Here is a 21501-nt window from a genome sequence, read left to right on the forward strand (position 1 = left end):
TTCCCCCATACTAAGAGCCATCTATTTACAGCTACTCACACTAGCCAACAAACTGCTGGCAGTATAATGTAGCTTTGAGACAGTCATCAGCACTGGCTAATTCACAGCATCACAGAATGGTCTGGGTTGGAAGGGACCTCAAAGGTCATCTAGTTCCAAAGCCCCTGACATGGGCAGCAACACCTTCCACTAAACCAGGTTTCTCAAGGCTCTATCCAACCTGATCTTGAACACTGCCTGGGATGGGGCAGCCACAGCTTCTCTGGGCACCCTGTACCAGTGTCTCACCCCCCTCACAGGAAAGAACTTTTTCCTAATATCTAATCTCAATCTCCCCTCTTTCAGTTTAAAGCCATTACTCCTTGTCCTATCACTACATGCCCTTGTACAAAGTCCCTCTCCAGATTTCTTGTAGGCCCCCTTTAGGTGCTGGAGAATGCTGCTGTAAGGTCTTCTGTAAGTTTTTCTTCTCCAGGCTGAGTAAGCCCAGCTCTCTCAGTCTGTCTCCACAGGAGAGGTACTCCAGCCCTCTTATCATTTTCATGACCTCCCCTGGATGCTGTAGGAGACTAGTTCCAGCTGCTTCCTTATTCAATCTATTTTCTGAGTACTCCTGACCCTTGCTGAAGGCACACTAAGCTCCTCTTTGGTTTGAAGAGTAGATCTTAAGTTCTGGCAGAGGTAGCACAGGGAGCAAGACAGGGCTTTTGCCCTTTCGAAGGCCATCTGTGACTTGTCTCATTTCACACGGCTGAGCAGAAGACCTCACCCTTCAGCCCCAGCTTCTACTTTTCTTCCGTTTTCTTCCATTGCCTGCGATCCCTCAGCCTGTCAGCACCGTGGCCGCCGCTCTACACTTCTCCAGCACCCGCAGGCGCGAGCAGACGAGGCTGTTACAATAAAGCTGGATCGCTCGAGCCCTTCCCACCCACAGAGGAGCGGAGTCGTGACCGCATGGGACGGAAAGGGCACTTTGAACTGGCGCCCACAAAGCACCAGTGGGGACGGGAACGGCGGAGGAGCGGCTTGGGCCTTCACACACACCCGTGTCCCTCTCCCCTTGTCACCGAAATCTGGGAAATAAACTGTCTGACCAGAATGACAGGTTAGAAAGCCGATATTACTTTATTACGGTACCGGGTGCATGGGGGATCGCTCCGCCTGTCATACACACCGAGAAAAGACAGTTTGCAGCTTATTTATCTGTATTATATACATATTCATGGTAATTCTGCAAAGTGCCCATCCAATTCCCGTTACTCATTGCATATGGTGATTTGGGTAAGGTAAGGCTGCTGTGCAGGTGCTATGAATCTTGAGGAGTGGGCTCTGGGGGTCGTTTGGGTAGAAATATCCCCATTCATTGTACCCTTTTATGGAACTCTGTTACTGAAGAACACTGGAATGTGTTTAGTCTGTCCAATTAACTACATGTTATTGTTTGGGTTAATTTATGATCCTGAAAGGCTCCTCGAGATGTTGTCTTTCATAGCCGTTTGTCTTTTTTCTTATCAACAGAAAGAGGGCATATATTGATTTGACAGAAGACATGGTTCTCTTGCTGCATGCCTGCCTTATCTCCATACCCCCTATACACAGTAAAATTCTAGTTTACGAACTTGTAGCTCTAAGTCTCTATATTCAGTGAAATACTAATTGAATTTGCTATCAATTACAGCGTTATATACTAACTTAATTCGGTTTGACCCTCCTCACCTCAACACACCCAAACGCCCTCACGCAGCACTCCGCTACCTGGCCCCGCCCCTCGCGGCCTGACGTCACCTGGGAGGGCGGGAGCACGTCGCTCACATCCACACGCCCAACAACAGCCTTCCCTGCGCGCGCACCCGGCCCCTCCCCGCTCCGGCCGGGTTGTGGGCGCTGATTGGCCTCCGCCTTCCCGCTTCCTTCTCGCCGTTCGAGAACCCGCCATTTTGAAAACCTTGTTGATTCCGGGGTGGAGAAGGAGAGTGACCGAGCGACCGACACACCGAACGAGTGACCGACCGGCGGCGGGACGCGTCTGTGTGTCGCTGTGCGTAGTGGCGCCCGGCCCCGCACTCTCCATCCTCCGGTAACTGTCGCTTCCAGCCGCTGTTGCTGCCGCAGCCGCGCCTGAGAAAGGAGATAGGATCTGGGGCTCGAGCTGAGGTGGGTCCCGCCGCCATGGCCATAACGGCGCCACAGGACGCGCTCCCGCCTCTTCCCTTGTCACCTTGCCGCGGCCGGGCCGTGCTGGGCTGAGCCGGGCGGAGCGGCCAGGGAGGCGGGGTGACGAGGGGAAATGAAATGCGGCCGCTGCGCAGCTGGACGTCTATCCCGCCGGGGAACAGGCTGTGTGCCGGGGGCGCTTGTCGCCGGCTCAGCGGCGCCCAGGGGCCGTCTCCCTCACAGGCTTCGTCTGGGCGCCGGGCTGTGTTTTCTGCTGGAGTTGTCTCCTGGGCGTTCTGTCCGGTCCGGCGGAGGGAGCGGGGCGGAGCGGTGTCACTGCCAGCTGGTACGGGGAGAGGGGTGGCGCTCGCCGCTGCCCTGCCGCCCTGTTCCTTGGCGGCCGGCTCCTTCCGGCGCTGTCCATCGTGGTTGCTTTCTCCGGCCTCCGACTAGGGAAGGAGACGGGTGGCGAGTCCACGTTTGAAAGGTGTTGGACAAGGGTGGGACGTGCTGTTGTGCACAATTATCCTTGGGGCGGATTGCGAGATACTCTCTCCCGTCCCAAAATACGCCCAACTAAAGTCTTCCTAAAGGTGTCTCCCTTTTTCACTGAACAAGTTGTCCTCGCGGACCTGGTTGCTGGAAACGCTAAAAAGCCTCTTAATTTTCCTATTCCCCTTCTGCCCTCGTTGAAAGGGTAAGGAAAGACAACTTGTAGTTCTTCACTTGCTCTTCCAGTTGTGCAAATAAAATTCAGAGTCATATAACGAAAAAATCGGGTTACTTTTCCATGTCAAATTAAATACTGGTAGCAATACCCTGAAAGAGATTTAACTTTTTTTTCCTTTGTGATTTAGCAAAGAATAGTAAACTTCCTTTTTCCTATTGATAATATAACTCATATCTTCTGCCATTTGGAGTGTTGCTGTTCTCTGGCACGTGCTAGTATTGCATATAAGCAGTTGATTTAATTGTCCATTCATCTTAAACCCCTACAAATAATACTGACTTTATAGTATCAGAAAAAGAAAGTGTTTAACCATATGATAATTTTTCCACAAGGGCTTATACAGCTGATGATGTATTTTGTTCCAGATCTGTAAACAGTGGAAGATTCTGAAAGCTAGGTTGTTTTATTTCACATTCTCAGTCAGTAGGGAAGTGGTGTTTGCCAAAGTGAGATATTTAAGTTTTTAAGTTAACATTTAAGCCACTTATGATGCTAAGAAAAGACTCCTTTTAAACATGCTGACTACGAAGCATTTATTCTTTTTTGTTGTAGATCTACAGATTAAAGCCAAAAAGCATTTTCAAACCCTGAGATGTCTCAGCTATCTGAACTCTGAAGGCAGTGTTAATTTTTTCTAAATTGTTCGTAACTTTTTATGCTTCGGTTCTTATTTCCCATGTTAATATGTAGCTTGCTCAACTTATTAGGAACCTTGTATGCATAGTTAACCATTATCAGAAATAACTATTCAGTTTATAATACAATGTACTAAAATACCTTAAAACATTACAGTTCTCAATAGATAGCAGCATCAGCTGCTTTGAGTGGGTGTTTCCGAATGCTTCACAAAGACTTGTGGTCAGAAAGAATTTATAACCTTTTAAATTGTCCTTAACCAGTCTAGTTGCAGAATGGATGGCAACTATTCCTCAAAAACCTTTTTTATTGTGTATATGCAGAATACTTTAGAGTCTTAAAAAATGTGAACAATCACAATATGAGCATTGTGATATCATGTAGACAGTAGAAGATGTTTTTAAAAAGCAGGTTTCCTGTATTTATCATCTGTAATGCTATATTGATGGTGGTTTCCCTGACTTGTTTTTATAGAACCATACACCATGTCTTCTGTTGCTTCATCAAAAGAAGACACAATGTCATCTGAAAAAGCAGATGAGAAACAGTCTGAAACTGAAAACAAAGACAAAGCTGAGGAAAGCGAGGAAGAAGAGGAAGAAGAGGAGGAGGAGGAGGAAGAAGAAAAGGGTACTTGTTTTTCCACTGAATAAGTTGTCCTTTAAAAAATGCCAAGCTTACTGAATGCATTCTCCTGTAATTTTAGCTAATTGTACAATTGCAGTTTAGGAAATTCCGTGATATATCTTATGGGTCATAAATCACTTCCCGGTAGACTGTAACAGGTGACAGTAGAAACAGCAATGCTCTTGTTCTTCAGGAAAGATTGAAATAATTGCCAGCATCCTGGGTTCCTACGCTAGGATTTTGGTTTTTTTGTTGTTGTTGTATAAACTTCTAGATGCTTGGAATAGGTAGTGTCCTTTATGAAATTATCTGTATGAAAATGCATATCCAAAAAAGAATTCTTTTTTGCCAGTAACACTGAAGTGATTTATGTTTGCAAAAGAGATACACTTCAAAAATCTGTGCCATATTGTTGGAAACAATACAGATGTCTTTGCTTAACTACTATGGATTAATTTACTGGGTACCAAAATTCAGTTATACTGGAGGGGGAATATCCCATTTGACTGATGATATAGTGGTATCGTAGATGAGCAAGCAAGGTGGGTTTTATGTTGTGGCATGTAATTGAATAGGATAGCCAAGGTATACAAGATGTGATGAAGGAACTACTATGCAAAAATGTTAATTCCCATCATGAAATCTCTAGGCACCTGTTCTGCAAATAAAGGCATCCATGGAAATAGAGCTGCTGTATGACACAGTGAAAACTAAGTCACTCATGGATTCTTAAAAAAGCTAAAGGTTGTCTTTAGGAAAGGTAGTAGAAAGAAGATAGATTATGCTGTTTGAATAGCCTAATTAGAATTAGGCTTTTAGAAACAACTGTTTCTTGTGTACACCCACATATATTTTTCTCCGTTTTCAGCAGATACGTGTCCAGGCTTGATTATGTTCATACAGATTTTGAAGCTGCTTTCAGATGTTAACGCCAGGACAGCCCATATATTTACTGCTAAGGATAGTTTGATTTGAGGTCAAGTATTCTAGTATGAAATGTTGAGGTCAAGCATTTGGTTTCTCTCCTGACATGACATCGTTGAAGTAGTGATGTGCAGCGTATACATAAAACATTGTATTCATTTAAACAGTATCAGAATTACTGGAAGTAGTGTTCTTATAGTAATTGTGACACTTGTATTGTGCCCTGCTGAGGGTCACACTGTGTAGCCCTGTGAGGTGTACTACAGTCCCACTGATCTTGTGTTTCTGCCTTTCCTGCTGATACATGTAAGACCTGCAGTCCAGTAGTGGGAAGAGAAAGTGTCTGCAGGCATGCTGGACTCTCCTTTTGCCCATCTGGTGGTAGTGTTCTCCCCAGGAAGGCTGAAGTGGAGCTGGTGTGTGTAGGTTAAGTTGAATACAGGACTGTGGTTAAGAACTAGACTCCTCTAGTTACATATGTACACACACGCAGAGATCAGTAGAATCCCATTGACCTATTGGCAAAAGGTTTGAAAGTGTCATAGTAGCTGGTTATATCATAATCCATTTTTGGTTTCCCATGTCAAAAATGCAGTGTTGTATTGCTTGTCACTACAGTCAAATCTGCTCCTGTAATAAAAAATACTGTGTTTAAGGAAGCTGTCCTTTGCAGAAAAGAGTCTAATTGTTGAAGGGAAAAGAGAGAAAAAGAAGGTTGACCGACTGACCATGCAAGTGTCCTCATTGCAAAAGGAACCTTTTACAATTACGCCAGGTAAGCTTGTCCTGTCACATAATAACTGTGAGTGTTGGAATTGATAATGAAACCTCTTAAAAGATCAAATTACTTATTTGTTGTAGATGAGACCTAACTTAAGAGTCATTATCCAATTAAAATGATAAGGCTGTTATATGAAAACCCTCTTTTATTCTGTAACATCAGTTTAAACCATAAAAGATAATGTTTACACTTACCTGGAATAGGATCTTCAGTACCTAGCCACCACTAAGAAAGGCAGGAGCAGTTATAATAAAAAGTAAATGCCAGGTCCTTGTACACCGGTGTAGGTACTGTCAAGTAAGGTAGATAAAGGGACTGTCAGGATGCCTAATTGATAGGAAGAGGCCTGCTTAATAACTTCTTTGCTTTTTTAACAAAACAGTACATATTTGAAGTTATGAACACATACTGATGAATGTGATGAATAGCATAATTGATTTTAATTGTTTCAGGAAAAGGACAAAAACTCTGTGAAATTGAAAGGATACAATTCTTTCTGAGTAAAAAGAAGACAGACGAACTTAGGAACCTGCACAAACTTCTCTACAACAGGCCAGGCACTGTAAGAATTTAAAATCAATCTTATACCTGTTATTTCTCATGCATAGTGAAAATGTTTTATTATAGTTTCTTAATTTTTATTCTATTTTAATGGGAGGAGGAGTGGTTTACCTTATGAGGATGAGCTGGAAATACTTTATGGTTCACATGCTATTAGCTGCTGACGTGCAGATAATGGTCAAAATACTCCATGTAGTTCTTTTGTTGAACATAGCTTTTTCTTGGTACTTCTATTTGTTTAGTGTTTGAACCATGTTAATACATTGCTACTGACCTAGTGATTTTCTCCTTTAGTTTGCATAAAGCAGTAGAAAGTAAAACTACATTATATGTAAAATCTTAATAGTGATTTTTGGCACATTTATTTAAGACAGTTAAAATATTAGTGAAAAATTATATGCTTGCTTTTGTATTTAAGTATGAAACTTAAAGAAAATGCAATAGCAAGTCATTCTTGGAGCTCTTTATATATCAGTGATTGTGCCTTAAATTTTGGGGTAAATATGGCCCATTTTCCTTGCTTATACAGGGAAAATGGATGTAGAGAAATTTAAGCAGATTAAATTTTACTACTTCAATACACATATCGTATTTATAAGAATTTGTTTTTAATCTCTGTGTATTCTGGAAACCTGAACACCTAGCACAGAAACCAGGAACTGAAGACTACTAGTATAGATTAATGCTAGCTCACTAGTAATACCTCAGACCACTGCTGCTAATGCAATGCTTGTTTAAATGGCAAAGAAAGATCTCTTGCCTCACGTATTCAGAAAAATAACAGTATATATTCACTAACACCTACTTCTGTGAACTGCTAGTTATTCATTATGGCAGTAGACCAGACTAGAGAATTTCTAACTTGGTGCATTCAGAGTTTTGCAAACTTCTGGATTGTCCCGCAGTAGAATTTAATTGTTTGTTAGGGAAGGTACCATGGCAGAACCATGTAACTTTCCCATTTAACTGGCTTTATCATAGAAGTTTTCAAATTGGTCCATTTACCCTTCATGAAACCATCTTACCATCTTTGGGTGGAGCTACTGGGATACCATAACCTCTGAATCCACCTTTCCCACTTAAGATTGCAGATCTGAGACACACTACGAAGAAACTAACAACTGTTATTAATAATTGGTTTAGCAATAATAATTTATATAATAAACTAATAGACACATCTGTTTGCCATTTCTTAATTATGTCCAAATGATGTAAATTGATACTTGATGCCCCTAAACCATATTAATTAGACACAACTGCTGTTGAAATACAGCTCTCTCCCTTCTCTCCCTACCACTTGATTACATTTTCACCTCACACCCCCCACACTTTGCTTTGCCCTCCCGCATTTAGTCCTTTATTCATAGACTTGTTGGAAAGTCCAGCTGGATTGCTGCAGCATCCCAGTGGTTTGAGTCCAAAGGTATAAAAATATACTGATTTGCTTAGAAATATATCAGTATGGTTTCATCCAAAACTATATTTAATTGGTATTACTGGGAACTCAGAATGCTGTTTAATATGGTGAAGATGAGATGTTGTCTTGTATGCATGTTCTGTATGTGCTTTAGATCATGATTAATGTTTTTAATAAACCATACCAATACTGTCTGCAAATTTTCTCCAGGTGCTGGACAAAAATAATTCTCTTTGGGAAAAGGAGCTTAGCTTTGGTAAAATTATAAGCTAATGGAGAAATACCAGGAGCAAAATTTGTAGAACTGTTGAAAGTGGGTTCAAGTTATTCTTGATGGTGTTAAAAATCTCAGGAGAATGAAAGATTTGGGGATATTTTTTAACTTATTTTTTGGTAAAAAGAGAGAGTGAAAACAAAGAACTATATTGGTGTCTTGATGGGAGCAATTTTCCCATTGTAAAGGCTTTGCAGTGAAATTTAACTCTGTTTAGACTACAGGTATAGTGGTAGAAGCTGTAAACCAAGTGGTATGTGAATGCAAAAATTAGTTACGCTAAAGAAAAGGTTCAGAAGTATAATCATGGTCCGATGTAAGACTAGAAAAGCAGGTAAAGCAAATCTGCTTTAGCAGATTATATAGTAAAAATAAAATTCACTGTTATGTAACAAACTTTATAGTATGAAGTATGCAACAGGCTACATATGTTCGTATTTGTGCAAACATGTAAATAATCATGGAATACATTCTAAACAAGCTTGAAGTGGCAGGTGATTTTTACCTAGGAAGTTATTTAAAGTAAGAAGATCACAAGAACTTGGTACTTTTAATCTCTGTATTTTGGAAATCTGAACAGCTAGCACAGAAACCAGGAACTGAATACTGCTAGTACAGATGCATGCTAGCATGCTAGTAAATTTGTTGTAGTATAGCTGCCATGACATAAATAAAGGCATATATGTTATCACTTGAAAGAGATAATTTTTTGTCAACAGAAAGCTAAATGCTAGAATAGACTTGTATGCAAAGTTGACATGTAATTGGATGAAATCTTTTGAAAGTACTTGCATTGGAAAGTAATTGTGTGTTCTGTTCCAGGTTGCTTCCCTAAAGAAGAATGTGGGTCAGTTCAGCGGGTTCCCATTTGAAAAAGGAAGTGACCAATACAAAAAGAAGGAAGAAATGTTAAAAAAGTAATTATTGCTTCTTATCATATCTTGACTCATGTTATACACTCCTTTTTGTTTTCAAAATTTTACTTCAGATTAAATATAATTTTAAGCTGAATGGCTGTTTCCTTGAGCTGTTTCTGAGCTGATTTTTATCACACAAACCGATCTTTAAAGATGATTTTAACTATTACATGCTAACTAGCAGATTTTTCTGCCAAGTGAGAAAAAAAACATTTCCCCAGTGTTGTGAATACATTATGCCCTGTTCATGCTGCAAACTTGCATCCTTCTATGCCTCGAAAACTTTCTCCTTCAGAATCAAAGCTATTTCTGCTTATGTATTAAACATAGTCTTATTCCTAGAATTGCTGTAGCAGCTAGTCTATCAATATTTCTTCTTTTACTGTCTCTTCACATTAGCTGCTTTTCTATTAACAGGATAAATGGCTGCAGGTTGATTTTTGACTGTTCTGAAAGGGTTTAAAAATGCCCTTGCGTATCTGTTCACCTAGTTGTGACAAGAAAAAAGAAAAAAACTACTAACAAAAGAACTCCTAACTTCCACCCAGTTGATTCTAAATCTTTTTTTAGTGTCAGTTTGATGATAGTGTGGAGGCTTCCAGAATTAAAAATTTGCAATTTTCTTGCAAATCTTGGAATTCCAAGATACACAATTTTCTAGGACTAGGGTTTGTGAAGTACATGTGAATCTATAAGACAAACTGTCTCAGGATGGGGATATTAACTGTTTCCAATTGGTTTTATTGGGTAATGTTTTCCTTTATCTGCAGAAGGTCACAAAATATTTTTGTACTTATTTTTTTTGTATTTTCAATATGAAGGAACTACTAGTTAAGTTTTATTACTCTTCACTCTTCAGCAAATACTCTGAAACCTGACTGTTACGTTAAGCCCTGCATGTCTGCATTACTGTGTTAAATTCTGCTGCTGTTCATAGCTATGTATGAGATGCTGCTGGTTAGATTATTAATTTATTCTATGTGGTTGATTTCTGCCCACACTACACTTGCATGTCATCATGTTTTAACACCATTGAACAAGGTGAACAAAGGACAAAATTTTTTTTGCAGAATCTGACTATTCTGGTTCTAAATCAGAAAGAATGAGGGTTGAGGTTGATGTGTGAATTAGAGTTCTTGTATTTTGTAAGTCAAAAATACTTGCCGTGGAAATTACAGACTCAGAACTTTGTGTGCACTTGTTTATTCCACATTTGAACTGCATTTTAATACCTAGGACTGCTATTACCTGCAGACGTACCATCAAAGTATTAGAAGTATGAAAGGCTGGTCCCAAGTTAAAATACAGGGACAAATGCCATGTGTAAAACAAGTTGTAAGCAATTTTAGTTAAAGCAGCAATAGAGCCATAAAATCCTAAATTCAGTATACAAGGTCTTGAAAGTCTGAAACAAACTTCGACACTATGCATTTTTAAAATCTCTTGACACGTTAACTTGCTTTAACTCTATAGTATTATTGTATTTCAAAATGCAAGAGGCTGACTTTGATTCTGCAGGAATACCTTACAAGTATTCAGTGTATGCCCAGAAGCTAAACAGGAAGGCTTTCCACACAGTAAGATCACACAAAACTTCTTATAAGCTTGTCTAGAAAAATGATTGAAAGAATTTATTTAATTGTTGGAAGGGTGGTGGATGAACTATACTTTGAGGTTGGGAGGTACATCAGACCTGTCAAAATTTCCTCTTCCCATGCCCTAAAATATCAGAGAACAAAGTTGTTCTGCCCCCTTAAAAGTCTGAGTTTAAAGGGACAGTCTGAAATTAAATGCTACTTTAGGGAAGTTGTAAGCCCCCATGGAATAGCTGCACTGGCTTTAAACAAACAATAATAATAAATAATAAAAATAAGTTTCCTTTTAATGTGATTATCAGAAATAGCTATTAAACTTGTGAAAAATGGTCAGACAAAATCCACTTTTCAGGCAGCATTGTACAAAATTAGTGAAAAGTATAAGCATTTGAAGGGAAGTAAGGGATAGAGTAAGTAGGGGCTTTTTTGGTTTTGATTTTAAAGTCTCATCATGCTTCTATTCTGATGTTGTACCCTCGCAGGATCTGACTCTCTCTTCACTTTTTTCAATACCAGTGGAACAAATGATGAAGCAGGGCAACTGGTTCAAGATCCTTTTGGATCTTGAAGGGGGTGAATGTCAGAGTTTCTCATACGAGGTTCCTCATAACCTTGTATCTTCATCAAAGGTACTGCCATAAGGGGGTAAGGAACTAGAGAAAATTAAGCGAAGACCCCGTGGTCTTGCAGCCACTGGATACATTGTCCCAAGATTGATTCTTTCCAATGTGGTAGGTTAGGGAATGTGCTGGAGAAGATTTTCCTCCTCTCCCCCCTAAGATTTTATAACTTTTTTTTTAATATATCCTACTTTACACACATATGAATTTGGGATTTTTGTTTGATTATGCTTTATGTAATGGGGTGTTGTTGCTTTGTGTAAGATAGGCAAGACTGGAAATGTAGTTAAGTGTTTGGTTCCAGACACAAACCAGATGGCAGCTTCAAGGAGTCAAATGTTGACTGATTGTTTAGGATGTGATACTGATTTTTCTCTTTTTTTTTTTGTTTTGTTTTTTTTCCCTTCCTTCCCCAGATTTAGAAATGCAATGTTGAAAAGTATCTGTGAAGTTCTCGACTTGGAAAGATCAGGTGTTAATAGTGAGCTTGTCACGAGAATCTTAAACTTCTTAATGCATCCAAAATCTTCAGGCAAGGTGAGATGCGGGTTGTTACACTCACTTTTGCAGCTCTGTTCTGATGAAACATGCAGCTGTCTTTATTGTTTATTATTTGCATGTTATCGGTGCTGATACAGTTATGTTGTACCTGCTGAAGTAGCAGTGGCTCTTGAAAGAGAATAGTTTTACTCTTGCAGGCATCTACAATGGGGTGAGAGCTTAGACACTATATGCTTATTATGTAAGTGTACCTGTTATACACTGTTAGTGCACATAGTGTATGTAGTCAACGCAGGAAACTATACCCAAATACCATAAGTAGCTTCTGCTTTATGGGTGAAAAGAGGGGAATAGACATAATATGTGAGCAGGAAAGGGGAAAAAAAAAAAAGGTGTCAGCAAAGGAATAAAACATCAAAGGACAGGAAAATAAGCAGTCAGATGTTACCTGGGTATGCTACAAATTGGCAAGTGAATATGATCACATTTGGTCATCACAAGATGAAATTTGTTGTAACGCTAGGAAAACTTGCTTTAACTAGTATATGCTTGTGTACTTGATTCTGCTGCCAAGACTACAAAACTCTATTGATCTTGGGGTTTCAGTTTTTAATCTAAAAGCAATACTTGAATAGTTAGACTGTTGTTCAGGAAATTCTGCATGCCGACTTAGATGCACTGGTACTGAGTGACAACAAAATGCAGTTTTGCATAAGACATGTCAGAATTCCTGCCTTTAAGCCTTCAGAAGAGTTATCAGCTAATTTGTTACCCGAAAAAAGTGTACTTTTATGAGGTGGGAGGATATAGGTATGTAAAAGTTCTTGCTAGATTGCTTTTCTTGCTTCCCTTCCCTAACCCCCAACCTTTGAAGATTTGTTTGGTTAGGGGAGTGAAAGGGGTGCTTAGCTTAGAACTGAAATTTCATTTTACTCAGCTCTGTCTCTGCAATGAATTTCTGCTTAATACGAAATGTTAATGGCTAAAGTTTAGTGTATAAAATAGTCCTGGGTTTTGTTACCAAGGCTCAGAGACCTCTATATTTGTTTACTTTCACGTGATTTGAAGTAATTTTTTTTTTTTAAATTCACTTTTGTATTGATACTTGGATTACACACATCCTTGTTTCTCAGCCATTGCCAAAGTCCAAAAAAACACCAAGCAAAGGTGGCAAAAAAGAGCGCAGTAGCACTGGAACAACAAGAAAATCAAAACGCACCAAGTGTCCAGAGATCTTGTCAGATGAATCCAGTAGTGAAGAAGATGAAAAGAAAGAAAAAGATGACTCTTCAGAAGAAAAAGAAAGTGAAGATGAGGTAATGAGAATTTTTGTTTGCTTTTCAACATAGGGCTAAAAACATTTGTCTGCAATTTATCATTACATAGTTATTCTTGACTGGTAATTCTTGGAACACAGTTGGGGAGTAAGTGATGTTTAGCTGAATGAATAGTTTAAAAAGAAAAAAAAAACACAAAACATCTGCAATTTGTAAGAAATTTTCATCATTTTTTAGTGTGTTAGAGAATCAATAAGATAAAAGCCAAAGGTTCCAATTCTTGGATATATGTATGCACCTTATAAAAACATTCATTCTACATCATTTTGGATTAGCCAGGATTTCAGGCATAATTGATTGCATTTCTTTTATCATCTGTGATGACTTTGTTGTAGTTTCATAAAAATTGTCAATATCTATTTATATCTGGGCTTTTTCTGTGTAGTGTATGATTTGATACCTATGACTTAAGTTTGAATTCAGTAAATTTCTCTGATCTAGCTAACTGCATTGGTTTTTGGGTCTTTGTTCCATATTTATCCTGGATTTTATGTTCTAATATCTCTTTTAGGATTCTCTATCTTGAATCACAAAGATAGACTGAGCAACATAGTAAGCAGCCTAACAAAGATCCCTGCAACCTCCAAAGTGCTCAGCAGTAGTTGAGCAGACTTTGGAAACTGAAGTTGAATTGCATAAAAGCTTAAGTATTACAAGAGCGTTAGTATGTCAAATTAGTTTGAATGTAGGAAATCAAATGGAAAATGGCTACATTTGTACAACTTTAAGATTGCAGTATTAAAAGAAAAAAAAAAAAGGTTAGGTTTATGGCGTACCTTTAACATACCACAGGTTGAAGGATGTAGGCATCAAAGCATTGCGGCCCCAGCTTGTGGAAATTCTGTGCATGGAGTGACTGGAATAGATTGTCCTCAGGTTGTGTGTCTTTTGATTGCAACTCTTCCTTTAAGCAATTGTTGTGGTTTAAGCCCAGCCAGTAACTCAGAACCATGCAGCCACTCGCTCATGCCTCCCCTGCTCCCAGAGGGATGGAGAGGAGAATTGAAAGAATTTAAATCCCATGGGTTGAGATAAGAACAGTCCAGTAACCAAGGCATAATACAAAACTACTACTACTATTACCACTAGTAATAATAATAAGGGAAATAACAAGGGGAGAGAATATAAAACTAAAAGGGGAAAAGGAAAAGAAAACAATAAACACAAGTGATGCACAATACAATTGCTCACCACCTGCCGACCAATAATCAGCCTGTCCCGAGCTGTGATCTGGGCTTTCCGGGTGACTCCCCCCGGTTTGTAGACTGGGTATGAAATACCCCTTTGGCTAGTTTGGGTCAGGTGTCCTGTTTCTGCTTCCTTCTGGCTTCTTTTGCATCTCCTTGCTGTCAGAGCATGAGAGACTGGAAAGTCCTTGGTCAGAGTTAGCATTACTTAACACACCAATGTTTTTTAGGTTTTGCTGTCAGAGCTGTTCTCAGACTAAAGTCAAAAACACAGCAGGGCACCAGCTTCTAGGAAGGAGAAAAAATAACTGCTACAGCTGAACCTAGGCCAACAATACAAAAAGTCTTAGTTGTCTGGAAGCAAAAGATACCTGAAATATTTTTGTGTACTTGGAGAGCGTAATTTTATAAGAAACTGAAATCTGAGTCCCAGGTTTGTCTTCTGACTTTATACCTGGTGATTGAGCTTTTAGCAAAAATTTGAAAGCTGAAAAGTTGAAAAATCTTTCGTTTTCACTCTTGAAATTTAAATAAATCTTTACAATTATTTGAGCTAATTATAAGTAATTACAAATAGAAAGCTGTAGCACAACCAAACTGCTAGTACCATCAGAAAGTTCTCACTGCGTAAGCTTAAGAGTCCACATAGAAGGACAATGTGAAATCTAAAAGAATGCAGGAATACTGTTTATGGACATATTCCCCCTGTAGTATACAGGTAGAAATTGCCAGCAAAACTCAGTAATCAAGTTTGCTGATTTAGTTTGTATTGACAGAAATGGTAATTTCTATTGTGGAAAAGATGTATGTATTGTTTGGGTAGAAGCCATCATTTTGATCTTCTGGTTTTCTTCTTTATAGCCTCCTAGAAAAACATCTAAAAGAGAAAGATCTAAAAAGAATACTTCCAAAACCAAGAAAGCTGTGAAGAGTGCGAACGTCAAGAAGGCAGATAGCAGCACTACTAAAAAAAGTCAGAACAGTTCTAGAAAAGGTAAATGCTTTAAATCTTTCATTATACGTTGACTTGTGGCTTAACTGGCATGCTTATTAGAAAGCAAGATTTTGCACCTAATTGTGAGAGAAAATAGAACTTGGTGGATCCTTGGCTTGCTACTTGATGTTTTTTTCCTTGTAACAGCAATTAAAAAGGGTCTTTGTTTGGAATACTTTGTAACTTCTGTTAAGTACATATATATATATATATATATGTACTTTGTGTTTGCATATAAACTGAAAATATCAGCTTGGTTTTCCTTTCAGCTGGAAGAATGCTAGCAAAATTCTGTTGGTGCATGTTTAATGACTTCACACAAATCTTACCAATCCAGAAGTATATATTCCCACTGTGCATGTCCTTTGTTCAGCAGCTTGTTTTGGGTTTTGTTAACATAAATATGGGTTTTACATGTGTCCTATTGATATGCATAAAAGCTATCCATATGTTGAGTTTATTAATACCTGTGTAAAGATTGCAGCAGTGCAGGTGGGTACAGTGGTTTCTTTCTAAGCAGCTTTGTAGAAAAAGATCAGGGTAGGGGGGCAGGTGGTTCTCGCAGATGGCAAGTTGAACCCAACTCAGCAACATGCCCTTGTGATAAGGAACACTGGCAGCAGCTGTTTCAGCACATGTGTAGCCAGCAGCTTGAGGGAAGTGATTCTTACCCCCTATTTGGCCCTTGTGAGTCTGCCTCCAAGAGCAGAGTCCAGCTTTGCGCTCCTGGGTGCATGACGGACACGGACATAATGGAGCGAGTCCTGTGGAGAGTCAGCAAGACAGCCAGGGGACTGGAGTACATGATGCAGGGAGAGAAACTGTGGGAGCTGGCCTTGGTCAGCCTTAAGAAGAGATGGATAAAGGGGGATCACAGTGCAGTCTGCAACTATTCAATGGGAGAGCATGGGAAAGGAAGGACCAGGCTCTGCTTGGAGATGCACAGAGGATGGGAGGCACTAGGTGCAAGTTGCCACCAGGGAAATTGCAATTACAGGTATGGGGCAGAAAAGCTTCACCATGAGGTTAGTCACATGGAAACAGGGCCTGGAGCAGTTGTAGAATCCCTGTTGTTGGAGATGTTCAGAATTCAGCCTGGCAGGGCCCTGAGCAACCAATTACACTTGGCCCTGTTTTGAGTAGTGGCTTAAACCAGATGATCTTCATAGGTCCTTTCTCACTTTAAGTTCTCTTGCTTTCTGAGGTAACAGCCATGCCTCTGTCACAATTGTAGTATGAGTTATTAATGTAGCATATATTCATGCTGCAAACACACTTCATTTAATGCCAGCAATAGACATATGCATTCTATAGCAGACATCAGTTCAGATTAATTACCCTGCTTTTCAGCATGTTAAGAAAAGGAATGGTTACACTCTCATGCATAGAATTATGCTGAACTTCCTTCATAGCTTTATTACTCAGGAGAGTTAAGTGGCCTGTACTGAACTCTGTATTTTCAGATTGACTGCCAGCAGTACTAATGTGACTGACTCTGTGTGTACATTTTAGTTTGTCATCAACACACACACATATAAATGTCAGTATGTGTTTTGCGTATAAGTTGTGTAATATATTCATCATTTCTTTTGTACTCTTCCTGTATTTCTGTTTTGAGTATATGTTCTTGATACAAAATTCAAAATGTTAAGTAGGTCTTTCTGTGAGCTCATTATCTACGTTTTTTGGCATCTGCTCTAATGTTTTTGTTGTTGTTGGCAGTGCAGGAACTGAGTGGAGTTGTTCAGTCTAATTTTTTTTGCTGCTGGAAGAGATTGTAGTAGAGTCCTGTGCCTCTTGACTGAACTTCCTTTATGATTCTCTTAATTTGTTGTCGTGATTTTTCTGATAGCATGTTTAGTAATGCAGCATTCCAAAATTACAAGATCTTTGTACACAGTGCTGTTGGGGAAAAAAAAAATTCAAACTCCTTTTTAAAACAAATAAGTACTGTTTTTTTTTTTAATAAGGGCCATGAGATCTCAATTTAAAATTATGATAAACCACTTTTTAGCTTGATAGATTAATCTGTCCCATACCTTTCAGAGTTCATATTGATTTGTAAACTGATAGTTCATCGAGAGCAGTGCGGATTCATAAATAAATGTAGTGCTGACAGCGTTACCTTTATCTTCAAATGGATGGTCTGGCAAGGTGTCTGTTTTAAGGGAGAGCATCTGCATCACATATCTGGGGAAAGTTCTGATAGTTTCTGTTTTGGAGGAAGAAAGCAGGCAAATGGAAAACCTTTTGTTACAACTCAAATTATTCTTCCTATTTAGAAAGCGAGTCTGATGATAGTTCAGATGATGAACCGTTAATTAAAAAGCTGAAGAAGCCACCCACAGATGAAGAAATTAAAGAAACCGTCAAGAACTTGTTGGCCAATGCAAACTTGGAGGAGGTCACAATGAAACAAATTTGCAAGGAGGTAAGCAAGTATGATATTGCAGTTTCATTTTAGGCAACAGGTTGTCTATGAACTGACTTTTGTCATTGTATCAGAAGTGGAGGCTTGCACTTTGCACAATGGTTCAGAAACAAACTAGTTTTGCATTGGTTTATTTACTTTCTAACAGCTTTAACAAGGAGAGCTTTAATTTTAAGGAATGCAACACTGATACCCAACATTAGAATTGAAATCCCCAAAGAAAAAATAGCTACATGGAAAGTAGCAGTATTACCTCCAAAACAAATGCCATGTACTAAAGTATTTGAGATGTTGAGAGGGTGCAGGAGCTTGCTACTGACAAAAAGGGAGGGCTGTGTCCTGCTCTCTAGATTTCTCCTACTCACTTTGTCCTCATTCTTCATATGTGCTCTTTCTGAGTCCATTCAACTCTCATCTGTCAGCAAAAAAGTTAATAGTTCTTATCTGCGTTAGTTGAGTTGAATGAATTCAGCAAGGAGTTCATTGATTGTCAGGACAGGTGCCAGCAAGGGTCCATGTGGCTGGGAAACGAAAGGAGAAGTTACTACACGCAGACAACACTGTTACCTTGATGTTTTCTATAGTCAAACTGTGTGTTTGTTTCTCTGGTACTTCCAGGAGACTGTCTTGAGAAAATGAAACCAGAAGTTATGAGAAAACAATTTATTTATGTTCTGTGTAAACTTTTTGTCACGGTCATTTTCTAGCCTTTCTAGAAGTCTGAAATTTGGTATACTGAATTAAAATATTTTGCATTGGTTGTCAGTGTTGGCATCTCTTTCTTGTTTCTTTGGTCCTCTCCCACCCAGTTAACTAAAAAATAGTTGTAGAATAGCACTCAGATTCATTGGCTTTTCTGTTAGTCACCTGAAAGGATTGCCATTTTACTTACTACCAAAAAAAATAAGTAAATATTAGGATTTGATATTTGTTTGGCTTCCTATGCTAGTGCGGGGGTATCTGACAGCATGTCAGACAAAGGCTGGAGAGTTCTTACTTGCCTGATAAGGCAAGCTATGCATTCCAGTTTACTAATGTGAAAAATTATAGCATGAGTTTTGTCAGTGACTAAGCATAAAAAAGAGTATTTAAATATTTATGTGGTCAAAATAAAGACAGAAAATAAGCTTTTCACTTCCCATAATTAGCAGAGGGCATTTTGGTATATTAGAAATACCAGGTTTTGCCCTAATTTTATTTAAGCAACTTCTGTTAATACAGTACATTGAATGAAAGTAATCTGAGGTTTGTTTTGTTGTGTGTGTTTTGTTTTGTTACTTTTTTTTTTAGGTGTATGAAAACTATCCTAGTTATGATTTATCTGACAGGAAAGACTTCATTAAAAAAACAGTCAAAGAGGTAAAAACGTTATCATTTAGAAAATGTGCTCGGTTGGGGTGTTTTTTCTTCAGCCTTGTAGAAAGGAGCATGGCATCCTGTGACAGTTTTAATAGCCTCCTGTATAGTATTGGAAGTTTAGTGGTCCAGTAAACCTGAGCTCTGTTCCTAATTTGATTTTTTTTTTTTTTTTTTCCTTTTGTATTTCTACTACTGTCATGAGTTTCTTTGGTAAGCAGAACTTAAAGCTATCATGCTGTCATCATTTTTGATGACTTTTACTCTCTGAAAGGTATGCATTTACTTTAAATGACAGCCTTGACTGCAAGGTGCACTGTAATTCATGCACTGACCACACATACATATTTTATGTAACAATGCATGAGGTTGTGTAAGTTCTGCAGACCTGCAAGCTTTGGCAAGGAGAGAAGGCAAAAAGAGGGTAGGTAGCTTTTCTCTACATTTGCTTCTGGTAGCTTAGTTATTATGTTGCCTTCAGGTTTGCTGCTCTGAAGATTAGTGATCTAATGTATTCATGACAAACGATTTGTAGTCTGGTCTGTGGTTGGTGATTAATAAAAAAAATTTCAAGTTCAATTACTTTTGCTTGCCCCCGAACTAAAAATGGAACCTGAGAAGTGAGGTTTTCGTAGCAGAGTTAATAAAGTAACTTTCTCTTCTGGCTTCATTTGCATATGTTGATACATGGCTATCTAGAAAGTTTCTGTGTGCTGTGCGTACATGTGTCGCTATCAGTGAAGGTGTAAGAAAGCAGTTTGTTTGCTGTAGGGGTATTCTTGGGGGTTTGTGATAGCTAAAGTAGAGTGCATTTTCTTGATAGTCTGATGGAAAAGGAGTAGCTGTATGTAACTGGATTGAGACAAAGGAGAAAACTAATACACTTCTCTTTTCAGTTGATCTCATGATCTGATTTGACTGTGGGGAATGAAGATTCCTGGTTTTATGTTCCCATGGATTTGAAGATCTGATAGGCACCAGCAAAAGGAATGTGTGTTACCCTTGGTGGTATTTAGTCAGAGCTGATTCTGCTGATCTAATGTTGAGTGTTGATGTAAATTGCTTTGTGTGTCTTTTTGTTTTAGTTTGGGTTTTTTTGCTTGTTTTGTTTTGGGTTTTTTTGGGGGGAGGGGGGAAAATAAAGCTGCATTTGATGCAGTTTTTAGTTGAACATACTTAAGCTTCATGCATGGCAATAAATGTTCCCTTTTTATAGTTTTTGTACATTTTGAATTGCTTTGTATAACTAGATTCATTAGAAACATCATAGCTTTTCAGTGTGGATTACTAGCTTGCAGGATATTTTAAAATTAAGTGAAATGAAAGCTGCTTATCTACACATGTACATGCAGAGACTGGAATATTGCAGTATTGGTTATAAAGATATTTTGAATACATATCCATTCTGAAAATAACAAGAGTTAGTCACATGTTAATCTCTTTTATATTCTGATACATTCTACAGATGCAGAATTATTCTGAATCTAGATTATTGTCTTGCATGTGTAGGCACTGAGAGAACTGTCAAAGCATGGTAACTAATTGGCATAAAGATGTTATTTTTGTACTTTAGAAAGGCTTTCTGTTGTGTATATAAAGTTATTTCAGATTTCTTTTGTGCAAATCAGTTTTTTAATCTTGTTATCTTAGAATTTATGACATGAAATGTCAGTGTTCAGCAGTGGGGCTATGATGAAAAGTATGCAGAAGTTTCATGAAGCTACAAAAAAGCTGAGGTTTTATGATGTTTGCCCTCTCTTGCCTTGTGCAAAAACGAAGCTGTAGTTTTATACTTAAGCTTTTCAGCTTATAACTTTGTATAAAAGACTACTACAGATACATTTGTTTCAATGGCTTGAGAAAGTAAATGAATCCCTCCACAGGCTGTAGGAAAATTTGTAAAGGTCACTTCGCAAAAAAATCTTTCGTGTCTTGACTTGATGGCCTAGCATCTTGGAAGTGGGTTTCCAAGATATACAGCTGGGAGGATCAATAGTTTTGGAAATCCACAGTGGGGCTTTTGTATTGGATAGCGCTGATGTGTGTGGTTAAGTTCTCTTCTGTATGCGAAAGCTCTTCTGAACCTGAGCCTTGGTGCTTCGACATAGACAATGGTACTTTTAAGCCTGCAGTCTTGAACTTTGGCCCACAGCTTTTCAGATCAAAGTGAACTCTTTGCATAAGGTTTTGTTATTTAGGTTTCTGTTCCCCATATACCTTGGGAAATCCTACACTTACAATTATGAAACTAATAATTGCCAAAGTGTGGGCTGCCATTAATGCCATGAGCACAGAATCTCTCTGACTGTAGTATTGCTGAAAGACAAAGCATATTTTTTGAATTTTATTGTACAGTTGGGAAATATGGGTTCATAAAGGATTTAAATTCTGAAAATGTTCAGCCAGTTAGACTATTATTCTTAACATACTTTTTGGATTTCTTTGCGTGTAATGGTTTA

At 38.7% G+C, this 21501-nt stretch overlaps 1 protein-coding gene across 1 annotated transcript; it reads left to right on the plus strand.

The window, feature by feature from the left end:
• Positions 1-2047: 2047 nt before the first annotated feature.
• Positions 2048-20655, plus strand: DEK (DEK proto-oncogene). Its single transcript, XM_057424347.1, has 11 exons — positions 2048-2154; positions 3995-4150; positions 5745-5846; positions 6305-6414; positions 8927-9021; positions 11653-11773; positions 12871-13053; positions 15123-15255; positions 17538-17686; positions 18977-19045; positions 19939-20655. The coding sequence occupies exons 2-11, from the start codon at positions 4006-4008 to the stop codon at positions 19948-19950; spliced, it is 1119 nt and encodes a 372-aa protein (XP_057280330.1). The 5' UTR covers positions 2048-2154; positions 3995-4005; the 3' UTR covers positions 19951-20655.
• The last annotated feature ends 846 nt before the right edge of the window (positions 20656-21501 follow it).

Source organism: Pezoporus wallicus, unplaced genomic scaffold (genome assembly GCF_028554395.1).
Source record: "Pezoporus wallicus isolate ANWC-B61680 ecotype Strahan unplaced genomic scaffold, APGP_CSIRO_Pwel_v1 contig_5485, whole genome shotgun sequence".
In the NCBI taxonomy this organism is placed as follows: domain Eukaryota; kingdom Metazoa; phylum Chordata; class Aves; order Psittaciformes; family Psittacidae; genus Pezoporus; species Pezoporus wallicus.